Source organism: Pezoporus occidentalis, unplaced genomic scaffold, assembly GCF_034315485.1.
Source record: "Pezoporus occidentalis ecotype Australia unplaced genomic scaffold, CSIRO_AGI_Poc_V1 ctg71, whole genome shotgun sequence".
Lineage (NCBI taxonomy): Eukaryota > Metazoa > Chordata > Aves > Psittaciformes > Psittacidae > Pezoporus > Pezoporus occidentalis.
In genome coordinates, this window is record NW_026916062.1 from 3,031,440 (window position 1) to 3,048,965 (window position 17,526).

At 35.3% G+C, this 17,526-nt stretch overlaps 1 protein-coding gene across 4 annotated transcripts in view; it reads right to left on the minus strand.

The window, feature by feature from the left end:
- Positions 1-979: 979 nt before the first annotated feature.
- GABRA2 (gamma-aminobutyric acid type A receptor subunit alpha2) overlaps positions 980-17,526 on the minus strand; it is a 63,887-nt gene continuing 47,340 nt past the window's right edge. For all 4 annotated transcript variants that reach the window (XM_062642513.1, XM_062642514.1, XM_062642512.1 and 1 more), the window contains 2 exons: positions 11,510-11,712; positions 980-8,139 (listed from right to left, as the gene is read on the minus strand). In XM_062642513.1, coding sequence (XP_062498497.1) covers positions 7,831-8,139; positions 11,510-11,712 — 512 coding nt within the window. In that variant the 3' untranslated portion in view covers positions 980-7,830. The remainder of the gene's footprint in view (positions 8,140-11,509; positions 11,713-17,526) is intronic.

Here is a 17,526-nt window from a genome sequence, read left to right on the forward strand (position 1 = left end):
AGAGAGGCAATGCCCTCACTTAGCCTGTACCAAACTGCAGATGGAGTGTATATATATATGAAATGGTTTTATGTCATGAGAGGGGTGACAGAAGAATAGGGGCCCAAAGAAGTTGTGCAATTTCCATTCTTGGTGATGGCTCAGCATTTGACTGGACAAGGTTTCACACAGCTTCATATAATGTGGCTGTGCTTTGAATGTGGGATTTGACAAGATGACCTGCAGGGATCCTTTCCAGTGCAAATTATTGCAATTCTGCTATATTTATCTATTCACAAAACAGACCTCTCTCATTCTGTCCTGGCATTCCCAGGTGTTCCTGGAGGGCATTACATAATCCCAGCCCAGATACAAGGAGCCCCAGATCTCTTCCAGTGAGCAATATTATGTCCATCTTCCATTAATAACATTTATGTGTTTATCATAAGAAGATGCAGCTATACAGGAAAAGCAAGGGCTATGCTTGAAATATTTATAGCGTTTCCACTGAAAGACCTGGAACTCAGAACACTCATTTTAAAACAAACAAACAAACAAACAAAACCCCCAAACCCTGCATACTACTAACAGTATATAATTTATGAGTAAGGTTTGTTACCCCATCTGCTTCCTTTGATGAACTGAGCTGTCAAGTCGGAGGTTTCTTGTGTTCCCATTATCTACTGAACAGCAGTGTATTTTAGAACCTTCTGGAAACATGAAATATTGTCATGTGTAATATGAATACATGAGGACATTTTCATTATATAAATAGAAAACCCTATTAAACTCTCACCAATATTTTCTTTCCAATATATTGCTTGCTTCCTTTGGGAAATTCTATCCTTAATAAAAAAGCACCTTCACAGATGTTGTAATGGGTTGCTTAAAAACAAGCAAACAAAAACAAACACCCCCCACAAATCCTGAGAGAAAAGCCATGAGGAAAACTACACATTTATGTTGTCAAAGGATTAAAAACAAAAAATACAAAATGTGCTATATTTAAATTAACTTTAATAAGAAGTACAAAAAGATAATGTTAAGCAATATTTTGCATGTGGTTAATAAATATTCTTCAACAGCAAGCAGTGACACATTCAAACTTAAATTCAGTTATTTCTTTTACAGTTTAGAAAAGTAACAATTTTTTTCCAGTTAAAACAAGGTCACAAATTACAGCACATTATCATCCTCTTTAATTATTTATAATTATGAAACCTACTAAATAAGTGAACTGTCACCCAGAAGATTTTGTATGACATTGATGTTCAAGGTTAAGTGTACTTACATTTGTCATGCAGTTTCTTACTGTGCATATTTGATTGGTGTTTATTCTTTAAAATTATTGGTTCCATTCTTCCCATTTGCTTATTTCTTGTTAATATACCAGAAGCATCTATTTTCAAACTCCTATATATTTTCACACCTAAGTGGCTCACTAAAGTAGATTTTTCATAGAATGCATAAATGCTCTCTGACTCCAGCCCAGCTTAGAATTTGCTAACAATGTTTGAATCAGACTCCACATTTACTTTTTTTTAAAATCAAGTATGCAATAAGATTTAGTGTAATCACTTCCATTAAAATTAAAGTGCCTTCAAATGTTTCCTAATAAAGTGACTATTTGGAGGGGAGAGGGTGAATGGGTGCTGTTTAAGAACGGATTTTTAACAGTTTATAGATACAGTGCATATGTATTCTAAGAGATGTAAAGTACTACATTGCATTCCGTGCCAATGCTAAGCTACAGTACCCTATAAACTGATAAATTCAGCCAAAATTAATATCTAATAAAAATATCAAAAGCAGTTGATCAAAGCAGTATCTTGTTCCATTCTGTATTTTCATCCATCCTCAACAACATAGATAGATGGATGAATTACTGGAAAACAAATATAACACTTCAACCTGTTGAAGCTCATCTTTTTTGAATGTCAGATGAATGAAAGAACTCAGTGCAATCATTAAAAAACTTGAATGCATAAAGACATTCTCCAGGCCACCTGATCGAGTGAAGTATTCAAAACATTATGTAAGGAATTAAAATTTGAAAGAAAAATATAACTTTTGAAACACCCAACGATAAAAATATATTCATATATATTTATGTAGACACCAACACTAGAGGAAAAGTATACATTATCTTGCATATTTTAAAATATCCTTTAAATTTCTTTTTGCATTATCACCTACTCCTAACTCATGGCACTTTCTCAATATTCTCAAATGGCATTAACATATACTAGGAATGAAACAGACATCAAGTCCTGTATTTCAGTATGGTTAGCTCTTTTAAGGTCTTATTTTTATACGTTAAAGAACTAAACCACCTCTATCCAAAGGAGAACCCTGGTGTAGTCTCAGGTGTACTCCCCTTCTGTGAAAAATCCTGGCTGACTCCAGTGACATAGATAAATATCCTCAGGATGTTAATCACTGTTAGTTTAAATTCAGTGCAAATTTTGCCCTGATCTCAGTCCAGCCTGCAATGTTTAGCATCTTCCAGTCAGATGTAATCACAAACTCCAAAACACAAGTTCAAGGATTCACCCAGAGAGATGTGAACCTAGAAAATTAAATGGGTTTAAAATATTTTTAAAATTTTTATGTGATTAACATCTGCCATTCATTGAAACAAACTTTAAAGCCTTTAACTTCTACTACTAAAGGTCTAAAGTGATAAAGTCTCTCACTGATTCTCAGACAGCTGAATTCAGAACAGAATTAGAAGTTCTGATTGTTAGAGATTTTGGGTTATCTACAGAAATGAGGTGGAGGAGGTCTCCTAGACTAAAAAATTTAAGAGAAGGTAATGTCAAAGGAATATAACTTCAAGTTGTATTGCAAACTGACAACATTCTAGCAGAAGGTATGTTGTCACTGTGAAGAGGTGGAAGGAATCCTAAAACTCTGATCTTGAAAGAACCACTCCTTGTACTGGAGGCTGAAGTGTGAGCTGACTTTCATATAAAATCACTTCACCACTTTAATGCTTCAAAGTCTTTAAGATAAAAACTTCATATGACATCAAATTATACCACACTCAGAGATTCTACTTAGATGTGTTTAGACATTTGTACATTTTTCATGCTCTGTGTTTTTTAGATTAGGCTATTTAACTTTCTGAGCTAATTTTAAAATGTCTTCATCTCCTTAAAACCCATCACATTGCTTTCTAAATTGCTTGCTTTTTTTTTTTTTTAGCATTATATGTTTACCCATAATCGGGCATAGACTGATGATAGCTTCATATCCATACTGAAATCATCTTCCATGAATATTTGTTAGGAATGGAAATGTTCAGAAGTATATGCTTCCTCTGTTTTGTGAAAGGCCAAGGCAAAAACTTGTGAACCACTTAGCTTTCAGAATAGGAATGAGAGGTATGGAGGATAGATACTGACAACCTGTGCTTAAGTGAAAGTCACACCTTTTAAGAAAAAAATAGAATTAACAAAGTTCTATTTCATTAATGAAGCTTCTTTCCCCCCTTCACCCCAGGTGTCTCTTATGGCAGGAAGCACACAACACTGCATGGTTTTCAGAACAGAGCCAGCAGAAGCCTCTCACTTTCAAAGGCACAGTTCATGTCCCTCAAGTTCAGCAGAATTATACAAGTAGTATTTAAATCTCCTATGTTCTAAAAGTTACTTTCCCACAGCTCATGCTGATGAACGCTCAGAACTGAAGCTGAAACAAAAATACATATTACCTCCCTCAATGGCTTCTTCCTCAACCAATCATCTCACAATCCACTAAGACATACATTTGCTTCTTTGCTTTCTTCCTTTCTTCCCCCATACGTCCCTACCTCTTCCCAGTTGCTTCTAGTTGCTTTCACACAGACAATTTATGGTCACCTCACTTCTGAAAAGTCTCATCATATCAGATGTTATCTATGATCACTGGGAAGGGAAGGGAATTCGGTAAGGCTCCTGTTTGGCATCTGGAGAAGCTCTTTCATGCTTCCTAATTTAGAATAATGTTCAGTTTTATGAGTAGTCTCCCAACCTAAAGTTTGTACCTCAGAACATCCAGCATAATATTTTTTTTAAAGATGATCAACAATGCAGCAGTTACAAGTTGAATTAAGCAGATATGGAATGTGAAGGTAATTTCATTGGCTACAACATAATTGAGAATTTTGGAAGCCGCTCTTTTAAAAGCAAGGAGTTAAGAAGTCTTTAGCAGACAACCCTAGCTGATAAACCCTGCTGATCTGTATATTCTTTGTGCTGATTTATAAATTATTGTTAAAGTAGTGACCATGTGCATCCAGTAGCGTGTGCCCCAGTACTACCTTGGAAACCTGTTTCATAATTGAAACCTCGTTTGTAATTATAGTAATTTCAATAAAAGTTTACCATAGTGTTATATCACTGTATTTTTTGTGTTCATTTATTAACTCACATAAAATATGAACACCCTGACCCCAGAATAATGGGAAAAATAAATTATATTCACATGTCAATCAAAAATTTCACTGGTAAAAAATTTTCACTGTGCAAGTCTTTTGATAGTGAAATTACTTGCATTTGCTCACTTACAGTCCCTCTCCTCACTTTTAAGTATTTAAGACCAGTAAGTTTTACTTAAATTAAATGAAACTTCTAGGTATTTGGCTCATAAATTTGTGACACCAGTTTTCAAATCCTAGACACAGATTCAATGCCACTAAATTGTAAGAAGGCTTAACTCTTGCATTCCAATGTTCCTTGCATGATGCTTGCATTCATTCAAACCTTTACATTCAAATTCACTTATCCAGTCTTTAGTTTTACAAATTTGCAACTTATGTGTAGTCATTTTATTCACTATAAATGTTTCAGTAGTGAAACAATAAAGCAGACTTCCTCCCACAGAAGGTGTTTGCTTTAACACAGACCAGCTGAACTAAATGTAAAAGTGAAGCTTTTGTGGAGCCTACACACTCAAAAGTCTTGCTAATGCCCACAATAACTGCATGTGTATATTTAAAATGTATTCTCATTCACTGACTGAATTTGTATATTTAAAATGTATTCTCATTCACTGACTGAATTTGTACATTATACTTATTCTTCTGTATTAGTGTGCAATAAATGTATCTCTAGCATGTGATAAACACCTGGTTTTTTGCCTTCCTGACCCCTAAGCATAACACAAGCATAGAAAAAAATGGTCAGTGAGTGAAAACATCATTTTACCCAAAAAACAAAGCAGTAGCAGCAGAGCTGACTAACATGAGACAGCATCAGGCTTCTTGTACAGACTGAAGATACACTTTTTGCATGCAGCTCTGAATTACACAGCTGTTCTTTTCCAGAGAAGTTGTCTTGTTGTAGAAGACTTGTACTGTCAAAAACGTTTGAGAGGTCCCGTTCTTGGATTAGGATGAAAAATCCTTCCTTATCAGCTAATCCAATATGCCTCTAAGCACACTCGTAGTGGGGAGAGTTCTGACTATACAGTGTCATGCATGGAGCAATACACAACATTGTTCAAATATTTTGAAGAGTTTGGAGTACCTGGGAGTGACCAAGGGTGAAACACAAACCTCTGATTCTCATGCCCCAGTTCAGTGAGCCTTGGAGGGTCCCTACATCTTGCTGATGCAAACAGAAGGTAAGAACTCGCACTAGGTCACAGGAAGGAGACCTTTGCCACAGAAAACATAATCGAGCTACTCAAGTTCAAGAGCTGTTTGACATGGGCCTCCATTAAACTATACAGTCAGAGCCCTTTGCCAAAAACAGAGTTAAAAGTGAAGGGATTTTTCTACAGTTCTAATATTTACAATTGTTTGTACATATGTACATATTTATATATTTATTCATACCTGGACAATGTGACTTTAAAGGGATCATTTATAATTTACAAATGAAACATTTTAAAAATGTATAATTATACCATGAAATAAACCTTTGTTTATTGCTTGCCTTCCAGCCTTATGCTCATAATCTCACTATTGCACACATCTCCATGTTACATGGAAAATCTACATTTATATATAAATATATATGAAAATAAGGATATTTCAATTTTAATGTTCTGAGTAAAGTGCTCATTTTTTAACTACTGTTGATGAGAAAGGTTTAATCTGACAGTTTAATTAGAGGGACTTCAAGGGAAACACACCTAGTCCATGCTTCTCCATTTCATTTATAACTTACATTTTCCTGATGTCAACTCTGTCTTAACTATTAATTCTATTCATAATATGCATTTGTGACCTTGGCACCTATACTGTCACACAAAGTACAAAACAGAATCACATTAAAAGCAAAGAAAAAGCAAGAAAATAAATCAGCAAATGAGAGCAGTGTTTCTCTTTGTTGTTTTTAGCACATTTCCATGTCTTAAGATACTCTTTTATTTGATTTTAGAAATATTTGTACAATTTTGTTAAACTCTGAACATATCTATTTTATGCACTATACTCAAGTACTGTACAAAACTGCAATAAATGACACTATACGACTACATATGTCTCTACTAGAAGACATCATCATAAAGGTGTATCTTTTTTTAAAGGTCAACTAATAACTGCTAATGTATGTGTGAATCGAAGTATTTTTGATTGGCCAAGTATACTAAAATCTAAATACAGTACACAATTATTACTTATGCTATGATTTATCAGGCCTTTAGGGGCATAAAGAATCTTTGCAAAGGCTCAGATGAGAAACAATTTTACTGATCAGTATTAAATGTTCATATAAAATTGCAAGTGGCAGCTCCAATTTTGTTATATTTGTGTATACGAAATACAGTTCATACCTACTGAAAATGCATGACCTTTTATTAAAAAAATAACATTCAAATCTTAGCAAAACCATTTCTAGTATACAAAGTTATTGTAAAGTTATGTCAGCGAAATGCAAAGTTGCAATTTACAAAAGCAGCAGTAAATTTTATTATATGGACAATTTCCTGAACTTAAGTCATGATTCTTGTTTCCCTTCAAAAGAATGCTTTCTGGGACGAGTAGAGGTAAATATTTTAATGGCAGGTTTTAGGTTAACATTAAGCAAGGAAAGAGTGTATACTTAACCCTGAAAGATTTCTGAGCACTTTTCTGAACCTCACAATAATCCAATTAAGAACAAAATCAAAAAACAAAACAAACAAAAAAAATCCAACTTTGCTGAACCAGACAAACCTGGCTTAGTAACGTCAAATAAATAAAACAGTGAAAAGAACAAGATTTTTCATTAGCAGAAGTTGGTTGAAAGTGAAAATTTGATTAACACTAGCTTTTGCCTGAAATCATTTAGAAGGGTTTAATAAGAACTTCAAGCAGGACAGAAGAAAGAAACTTGTGGCTTTTGCCATATAGTAGTCTTTACTACCTCTTCAGCCTAACTAGCATCCACAATGTTTGTGAACAGTAGAACTGTATGAGCTCCATACTTTGTTATGTACATGGGTACCGCTATTGTATGAAACAATTACACCTTTTTAAAAAAATCATTTTTTTAAATGACAGTTTCTTTCATTAAAGTAGGATTACTTTATAGAAAAATATTTTAACTTTAAATTAAAAAAATACTGTTCTTAAATAATTATGTAGGATCATATCTTCATTTCGTTGTACGGAGAGAGTATAATTCTGTATATTTGAATCCTAGTTTAACAGAACTCTCCTGGGTATAACTTTTAAACAGCTGGCTATATTTGCCATGGGTGCTATCTGTTTACAGACCCATGAAATAACAGTGTGTCCCTCCTTTGGAGATACACTGATAAGACATCTATATACACTCTGTACATAATGGTTCACAGATTAGCAGTTATTAGTCGGACTGTACATAGCGAACAACCTATCTGATTAGAATGATTCTTTAAGTCCTCAGTGCAATTCAGATTTTAAGTTGATGGTGCAAAGCCAAGTAAGACAGGCTCTCTGTTTAAATATGTAGCCCAATACACTAAATTGAAAGTACCAAATAAGACTGGAAACACTATTCTAGACATTCTGTCAATTTTGCTAACACTGTTGAATGTTTTCTTTGCTTCCTGTGGCTTCGCTTCTGGTTTTGCCTTGTTGGGTTCTGCAGTTGTAGCACTCTTGGAGATAGTTGGTAGCACTGAGTCCTTGGTAATATTTGGAGCATAGTTGGCAACAGCCACTGCATAGGCATTGTTTTTCTTAATGACAGACGCTTTTTCTTTTTTCTATTGGAAGACAGCATGGAGTTAAATATTTAATGTGTATTTGCCAGAATAGACTTAATTAAACATCATTTCAAATGTAAAAGAAACAAACAAGTATGTTAAAATAAGTATTAGCAATACCATGCTGATAAATTCAAATATAAAGAAAGACACTTCCAGTCTACCAAAAAAGAAGGTATAGGTAACATGAGAATGCTGTAAAAGCATAGACTCTTGCGCTATCAAATGCCCTACTGATGTTCTATGAGGAAGGATCTACTACCGCAATTGTAAGGATAACTGGAAAAGAGTTTTTTCTCTAGCTGCTTTGCATCTGGCTCCTTACAATGTAATTGCAAGATGTTTAAAATGTTCTCTGTTAGAAGAACTATGAGGAATGAATGGGTGGACTGGAAAAAAAAAATAAAAATTACCTGGCATTGTAATAAAAGGAAAATTAGGCCATCTTTTCCACGTAAATCTAGCATCACTATTAAATGAACCTCTCATAATATACCACTAATATATAATGAAATTTCAGCAATGGTCTATATTTTTAAGAGATTCTGGAGAAATATGTGTGTGCTTACATGTATATATACATAGACACACACACTGATGTCAGAAAGAGATTGCAATTGAGAGAAAGAAGGACTCGAGCCTAGTAGTTGCAGAAACAAGCTGAGAGCTAGTCCAAGAACTATTTCTGTTCTTCAGAAATTATTGTTTAAAAAATGTGTAACAGTGATGAATATGGGGATTAGAACCTAAAAAGTAACAGAATATAAGAAAAGTAAAGTGGAATTACAAGAATTTAGTGAAGTTTAGCAAAGGGAAATTAAACTCCTGCACCTCAGGAGGAATAACACCATGCACCGGTAGAGGTTGGGACTAATGGACTGAAAAGCAACTATGCAGAAAAGGCCCAGGATGGACACCAAGTTGAACAGAAGTCAGAAATGTGCCCTGACTGCATTACAAAGGCCGAGGGAGGTGAGCATTCCCATCAACTCAGCCCTAATAAGATACATCCATAGTGATAGACCCAGTTCTGGGCTCCCTGGTTCAAGAGACATGCAGAGTAAGTCCGGCAAAGGATTACAAAGATCATTTAAGGCCTGAACCATCTGAAATATGAAAGGCTGAAAGCTGTGACTGTTCAGCCTGGAGAACAGCAGGCTCAAGGGGGAGTTTTATCAATGTATATAAATATCTGGTGGGAGAGAGTAAAGAAGACCAGAAAAGACTCTTCTCAGTGATATCCAATAGAAGGACAAGAGACAATGGGCACAAATTGAAATGCAGAATGTTCTACTTAAATATACAAAAATACCTGTTTTACCATGAGCGTGACAGCACTGGAACAGGTTGCCCAGAGAGATTGTGGAGTCTCCATCCTTGGAGATACTAAAATTGTCTGGATATTAGATTCAGTCCATCTCTTTCACAAAATACAGAATTAAACAGATGAAGAAACAGTTAACTTCTGGCTATTGTATTGGTTTGGTTTAATTTTTTGATCTAATTAAAGTGGCACAGGAGATGGTGTCACATAAAATCTGGGATCAGGTGGGAATTCAGCGCTGTTCCTTATTGACTGGAGTGTGAAAAAGGGCTGATCAAATCTGTAGCTTGTCCCTTCACCTGCTTTCCTGTCAGACAAATTCCATGTTGACAGCACTTAGATGGGAATTTCCATATAACGTGAACACAGATGACTGTCACTGAGGAAACATATTTCACTCTATTTGGTGAGGAGTAACCTGGCTTTAGGTGCACAGATGCATTCAGCAAAAATAATTGCCAAATCTAATTACAAGAGGAACACTCTAACTGATCTATAATTCCTTCCTTTCAGACACACTTAGTGTGTTTTTAAAAGGTATCTGTAAAACCATTAAAGAGACCTGTATAATAAAGATGAACCATATTTTTGTATGACAAACTATGACCATGTTAAAAGTTTAGCTTTTTGTTAAGACAGTTTGAAGAAAATAGAGAACGGGGCATGTGAATTGTATGTAAATCCTCACATGGAATCGATAATTTTATTTTTCTTGGGGAAGAAATGCTATCTTGCTCTTAAACAGCTGCCACTCCTAAGATCAGGAGACAACACTGTTATATTAATTTGAAGGAACAGCCAAAGTATGATCAGAGATTTTATAAGGGATCCCTACACTATTACAATGCCAGGGTAATATGCCCATCTGAAAAGCTTGATTTGGGACATGCTGATAATCTTGTAGCGATTCTGTATCTACTTCTAGCATGAGGGAACAGACCCCAAAGCTATGGACAGCTCATGTCTTAATGGAAGCCACAGGAAATTATAAACAACATACTTTTTCTTCTAATTCTCTTGTACTATTAATTGAACATTTTGTTTCTTTACGCATTGTGCATTTTGCATTCAAAGTGCTGAGAAACCACCAGTCAATTAAACATTGCTTTGCATCTAATACTATCATGTAGGAAGCAAATAATATTCTACCTAATGTAAGGAGAATGATAGAAATCAGAGTATTCTTTATCATAAGAAATCCTTTTCCATTGGTAGAACCAGGCACTGAGATAGGAAAAATTACATAATATAGTCAGTCAGCCAAAACAAGAAGTTAGCTTTAACAGTCATTCTGTGTTATTAAAATTATACACTGCAAAGCTAGTCACAAATTTAGGAATATCACCAGTTAATTTTGTTCATGAAATAAGAAATTCTATCAGGTGAAAATTTCTTCATGCTATCACACCTACACTACTATCAATACCAGAAAATTAAGGCATGACTGTTTTTCTGTGCACTCAGAGCAACAATGCATCATAGGTGAAGAAGCATTGAGAATTTTGTAAAATTGCTATTTAAAATAGTTTAAAGATCAATGTCTATATATCATTAAGGATAAGATTCAGAATACTGAAAATGTTCAAAACCTCTAGATTTTGTTATTAATATTTTTTTACATATATGGGCATTCTGTTCTTATCTTTAATTACCTGGAAAATTAACATATGTTATCTCTCTCTCTAATATTCTTCTTATTTCCAATTGAAATAGATTAAATAATGAAAAAGGGATCAACCAATAAATCTAGATTAAATTTTCTGAATAAACAGATAAACAGTTGTATTTAAGGAGTCAAGAAACAAGTCAGTTCCCAATGTAAAAAAAGCAATGTGCTTGATATATAAAACTGGAATACTGAGACCAAGTAACATTAGCTACATCTGGGCAGATATATTTTTGTTCAGGACTGAAAATACACCTACATTCTTTTGATTTAAAACATCATATATTATTTGTTTTTATCTAGCCAATTTTATCAAAACTATGTATTACAGCTGCTTTAATGAAATTGAATGGAAATAGGGAAATTTCCTTAGGACTTACCTTATCATTCACTACACTTTTTCCATCCCAAGCCCATCCTCGCTTTGTGAAGTAATTTACAGTTGCAAATTCGATTAATGCAGAGAATACAAATGCATAACAAACAGCAATAAACCAATCCATAGCTGTTGCATATGCTACTTTGGGGAGTGAATTTCGAGCACTGATGCTCAGTGTTGTCATTGTCAACACAGTTGTGACTCCTGCAATGGGGAAAAAAAAACCACAACAGTAACAATTTTACTTGGATTTTTAAGGTTAACAAAAATACAAACCAAAAATTATTATGGTTTGTTTGTGAACACAGTGGAAAACTTCTTATCTAGGTTGGTGACAGACTGCCAGAACCTTCTTAAAAGCTGCATCTTGGATTTCCTTTGACATATTTTAGTTCAGTTTTGTTGTCTGAACTTCCGTTTTTTTAATCAGGTTAAGATTTTACTTATAGGAGATAGAAAATCTATAGATAGATATATATTTTTAGCTATCAGTACAGGTAAGGAAAAAAATCATCAATTCCTTAATGGAATTGTAATATTTGGCAGCATTAAGTAAAAATGATTGATATAGTAATGTTTTGTGGATGGCTTCACTGCAGAAACTGCAGGTTTGGCACCTTTTCTCACTAACCATTCAGTGACATAGTTGAAGATATAAACAGATAAAGTCTTCATTCAGGTAACATGGATTTTTTTTTTTTTTTCTAGAACAGCATATAGTTTTGAAATGTTAGATTATTATTACTGTGTCACAAAACAAGACTTCATGACCCAGGAAGATTGTTTTTCACTATGGCTGTTATTAAGAGCACTTCACAGTATTTTGTACATGATGAAGACCCAGTAGGAAGCCAGGAATCAAACTAAAAAAAAAAAAAAAAAAAAAATCAGAAAAAAAGATAAATGAGAGGAAAGGAAGAACATTTTTTGAATCAAGTTTTAGCAAGAAGAAATGCACAGCCACAAACACAGTCTCCATTCCTTAAGTAAATCAGTTCTCCCACGTGAGACTGAATCACACTTAGACAAACTGAACTATTCCCTTCGTGGCAAGCCATTAAATACGTCTCCAGAATTAAAAGCAACACAAAGTGATATACTTAGCACAAATCAAAAACCTACACTCCATGATGACAGGCAAAGCAGATGCCATGGCAGAAATATTAATAACAGCACATCACAGCTTCAACAACTATACACTCATAAAATTGTTGTAAAAGGGTTCCCAAGGGAAAGTAAAGTCACTCTTCCTAAGACAGATCCTTCACTGTCAGCAACCTGTCACCTGGGTTCTGCAGGATTGACCTAGCTCAGATTTTCTTTCTGCTACAAGAGAAGCATTTTTAAACTGCTGTGTGAGAGGGAAGAGAGGCAGCAATTACGCCTACTCAGACCTCTTTAGACTTTGCAATTTCCATCCCTCCTGTGAAGAATCTCCATCTCTGAGGGTGCTACACAGGATGACAGAGCAAAGCTAAGCAGTCTCAGCCTCAGCATTACTCTCCCTTGATAACACTTCCAAAGGCCTGTGCAGCAGGGAAAAAAAGGCACAGAAACAACTTGCTGAGTCACACAGTAGCCTGACACTTTAGCAAACATGATTTTGTAATTGCCATTTTTCAACCTCCATAAATGAAAGTGGTGGATTTAACTGGAATCAGCCATGACACTGTTAGCCTATACCACAAAAAGGAAGCAGCTGTCATACTATATTGTGTGAAAACGTGTAGACAATATATTTTGTAAAGAACTTATTCTCTCCTAACACTTACACAACATATGGATTAATTATTTTCAGCACTTCAGGGAAAGGCAGTCTATCTTAAATTTAAAATTATCACATGCAAATTTTAACAGCAGCCCTGAGCTGCAAATAAATCATTTTAATTACACGGAAGTATCAGTAAAGTAATTGTTTCTCAGAGATAAGTTGACCTTATCCACATGTAAATATATGCAGTTGCTAACGTAATGTTCTGTTTAAGTCCTACCTTTTAGAATAAACTAATCTTCTGGAAGCCCCCTTGGCTTCTTCAGAAATTTAATTTAACTGCTGACCTTTTCTAGTCTCAATTAAACCATCATGAATTTACATCTTGTATCTTGGTATCAGTTGACAATTTCTCTAAAAAGTTAAGCAAACCACACCACTTTGGGACCCAAATGTCAATCAAACAGCCCACTGTCAGAGAATTGCCAGTGCACTTTATTTACTTGTTCATTCTATAAATTCAGACATGTTCAAGCTACCACAGTGATATAACCTGTGGTAGCTTGAACATCAGAGTGGGAAAAAAACAGACAGAAAATTTCACTTGTGAAACCTGTCAGTACTGGAATCTCCAATATTTTTATACTTGCTATTTTTCTTCAATAAAAAAAAAAAGATAGATGATTTTGCACATTATAGTTAATTTTAAAAATCAGTATTATGAAGTCTTCTTTACAAAAATGGATGGAATGGAAGTAACCTCCCTCCTTGTCACTGCTAAATTTGATAGGGCTGAAAAATTATTAATCTGGAAGAATATGGTCAACTTTTAAAACAAAACACAATTATTTCACAAAGATTTAACTTAAACCCTGTACACTGACCAGATCAAAAACATTTCTCTTTCCAATAATTTGTAACACTAGTGAACTAAAATTGATATAAAACCCAGTGAGTAGATTGTCCCCATACAATGAGGTAGCCAAACAATTAGAGAAAAACAATCTTCTCTCCGAAATCATATACGACTATGAAGAGCCTAAATAAGGTAACAGGCTATGTAAAGACTGCATGCTATCACCCTATGATGTAGAAAGGCCAGTTTATAGACATGTCAAGAACTATCATCTATAGCAGATATGGCACTTAGCACATGCCAGAAGGACATGGCCACATATCATCTTGTAAGAGACCATGAGCAGCCATCAATTTGTCTTTAAAGGATTCAAAACATAAACCATTGATGTATCACTTCTTCAAAGAGGACCAAGCATTTTATACTTGACAGTAGATAAACCCAACATCATACAATTTTCTTTTTCTTAGCAGTGCATGCTTATAAATGCTAAATATATTATAACACTACAGTTTTATCCATTCTGGAGCTATTTGATTGCCTAGGATTTTTTTATGGTGCCACTTTTGAAGTGGCATCTGTTCAGTGGAGGGAAGATACCCATCTCCAGGACTCCAAATTCAACACTTTCAACTGACACTAAACTTACATATGTGGAAAATACCAGCTCTGACATATTTTTGATTCCAGGACAGATTGATACCATCCAACATACGTTTTAAGTCAGACAGCCACCTTTGGGCAAAAAATTTCTGTCACTCAGCAGTCTAGGGCACTGCCACACAACAGCAGAAGAGGTAAACTGAAAACATAGAAATGGTTAACTAAAAACATTCAGTGGAAATTGAAGACGTTATCACATAAATATTAAAGTTAAATCTTGTCATTATGAATAGTTATGCCCACATTTGTGCACAAAAAGTCAGGCTACTCTTTGACAGCAACAAGACCTTTTGGACCCTAATTTCACCTCTTGTGTATCAACTGATTTTTGTAATTTGAGCAGATTTTAGTTAACTGTACTGAAGGGGGCCTATAAGGATGCTGGGGAGGGACTCTTCATTAGGGACTACAGTGACAGGACAAGAGGTAATGGGTTAAAACATAAACAGGGGAAGTTTAGATTAGATACAAGGAAGAAGTTCTTTACCGTGAGGGTGGTGAGGCACTGGAAGAGGTTGCCCAAGAAAGTCGTGAATGCTCCATCCCTGGTGGCATTCAAGACATGGTTTAGAGTGGTGTCCCTGCTCATGGCAGGGCAGTTGGAACTTGATCTTAAGGTGCTTTCCAACCCAAACCATTCTATGGTTCTATATTATGTCCTAGCCTTCTCTTGTTAGAATGTAGACGCAGCCCTTGAAAATGACATGGTCATTTGGGTGGCATAGTTTAGTGGGAGGTGTCCCTGCCCATGGGCAGGGGGGGGCTGGAACTTGATGATCTTGAGGTCCTTTCCATCCCTAACTATTCTATGATTCTGTAATGAAAGCCAAAGGCCTAAACAGTGAGTTACTAAAGAATATTTCAGGAACAAAAGTGGTACTTCAGCTTTGCAAATAATTTGTACAAAATGCTTAAAATGTGTTCCATTTCTTAGAATATCATGCTACTCCTCCCACAATTTTATCTTTTCACCAGAACACTTTGCAAAGATACACAGGGTGGTTGAAGAAGATTTCACAAAAGGATTGATAAATTGCTCTTTTTGTATGAGGAGACTAACCCAATTGCTCTATTATTTCATGCTTTCTTTTTTCTTAAAAGCAATTAGATTACCCAACCTGGTCCAAAACCTGAACAGATTTATAAATACAAATAACATAGCAGAAAGAAAAAATTGTTGTACCTTTTTGAAAGATACAGATTGCTGCCCCATTTTATCACGCCAAGAGTAAACATTTGGAGGCCTAAACAAAAGCTTAAAAATTCTGGAAATAGATAGTGTAATTTTGAAGTATTATACCATAACTGTGGCTACACACCATACTCTCATTACTTGAGAATACAATACAAAGGAAGTTTACATTGCTTTTGCTTAGACACTGGCAAATACGTCTGAATTGTCCTGGGTTCAGCTGTTATTTTTTTCTTCCTAGTAGCTGGTGCAGTGCTGTGTTTTGGCTTTAGTCTGAGAACAATGTTGATTACACACTGATGTTTTAGTTGTTGCTAAGTAATGCTTACCCTGATCCAGGACTTTTCAGTCACTCATGCTCTGCCAGTGAGGAGGGGCAGAGGATGCCAGCAGGAAGCAGAGACAGGACACCTGACCCAAACTAGCCAAAGGGGTATTCCATACCACAGCGCATCATGCTCAGTACATAAACTGGGGGGGGGCATTACGTGGAAGGGCAGATCGCTGCTCGGGTCAAGCTGGGTATCAGTCAGCGTGTGGTGAGCAATTGTATTGTGCATCACTTGTGTTTATTGTTTTCTTTTCCTTCTCTTTTAGCTTTATATTCTCTCCCCTTATTATTTCTCTTGTCATTATTAGTGGTAGTAGTATTAGTTTTGTATTATAGTTCAGTTACTGGACTGTTTTTATCTCAACCTGTGGGAATTACAGTTTGTCGATTATCCTCCCCGTCCTGCCTGGGGGGGAGAAGGGAGTGGGTGAGTGATTGGCTGTGTGGTTCTGAGTTACCAGCTGGGCTTGAACCAGGTCAACAACTAAAGCCAAACAGTAAGTGCTATTTACCCTAACTCCAGTAAAAGTTACATATCATTATGCCACTATTGGAATATGAGCTACTGTCTTGACCACCACTGAGCTGAGAAGACATATTTGTTTGCAGCCACCTCAGTCATTTAAGGTCTACAGTTTCCCAGGTATGCTTGCCCACTGCCTACCAGTAGTGTTATACCTACAGTTAGCAGAAACTCCCAATTAAGAAATTATAGACTGAAAGCTGTAAGTGCTGGGATAACTCTAAAGGCACAAATGATAATCAGCAACATGTGAAAGGAGAAGCAAATAAAGAGAGTTGAGATTTTTTTCAACAGAATAGGAAAATATAATTTTTATATATAGAATTGTTCAAAAGGAAAGGTCTACATTATTGAATTACCATGTAAAAATAACCAAAAATCAAATCTGCACTTTTCTTAGGTTTCCCTCTCTGTGCTTGTACATAATCTGCCTATTTCAGGTCTAAATCACAGAATCATAGAATCATGGCTTTTTGCTTCAAAATGTACAGTAATTAATATAGGTTCAGAAAAGATAAACCAAGAACAAGCAAAACACAGGGACAGGAAAGCAGCATAATAATATGATCACAGAGAATACAGCCCTGACAAAAGAACATGGCTACATGAATTTAATATTCTGCATCTTGAACAATGTATTAAAAAATAATACAACTCCTAATTTTTGTTCTTGCCTGCTTTGGGTATCAAATGGTATATATATATCTAACTACATTCCTTTTAACAGTCTCATTCTCATTCT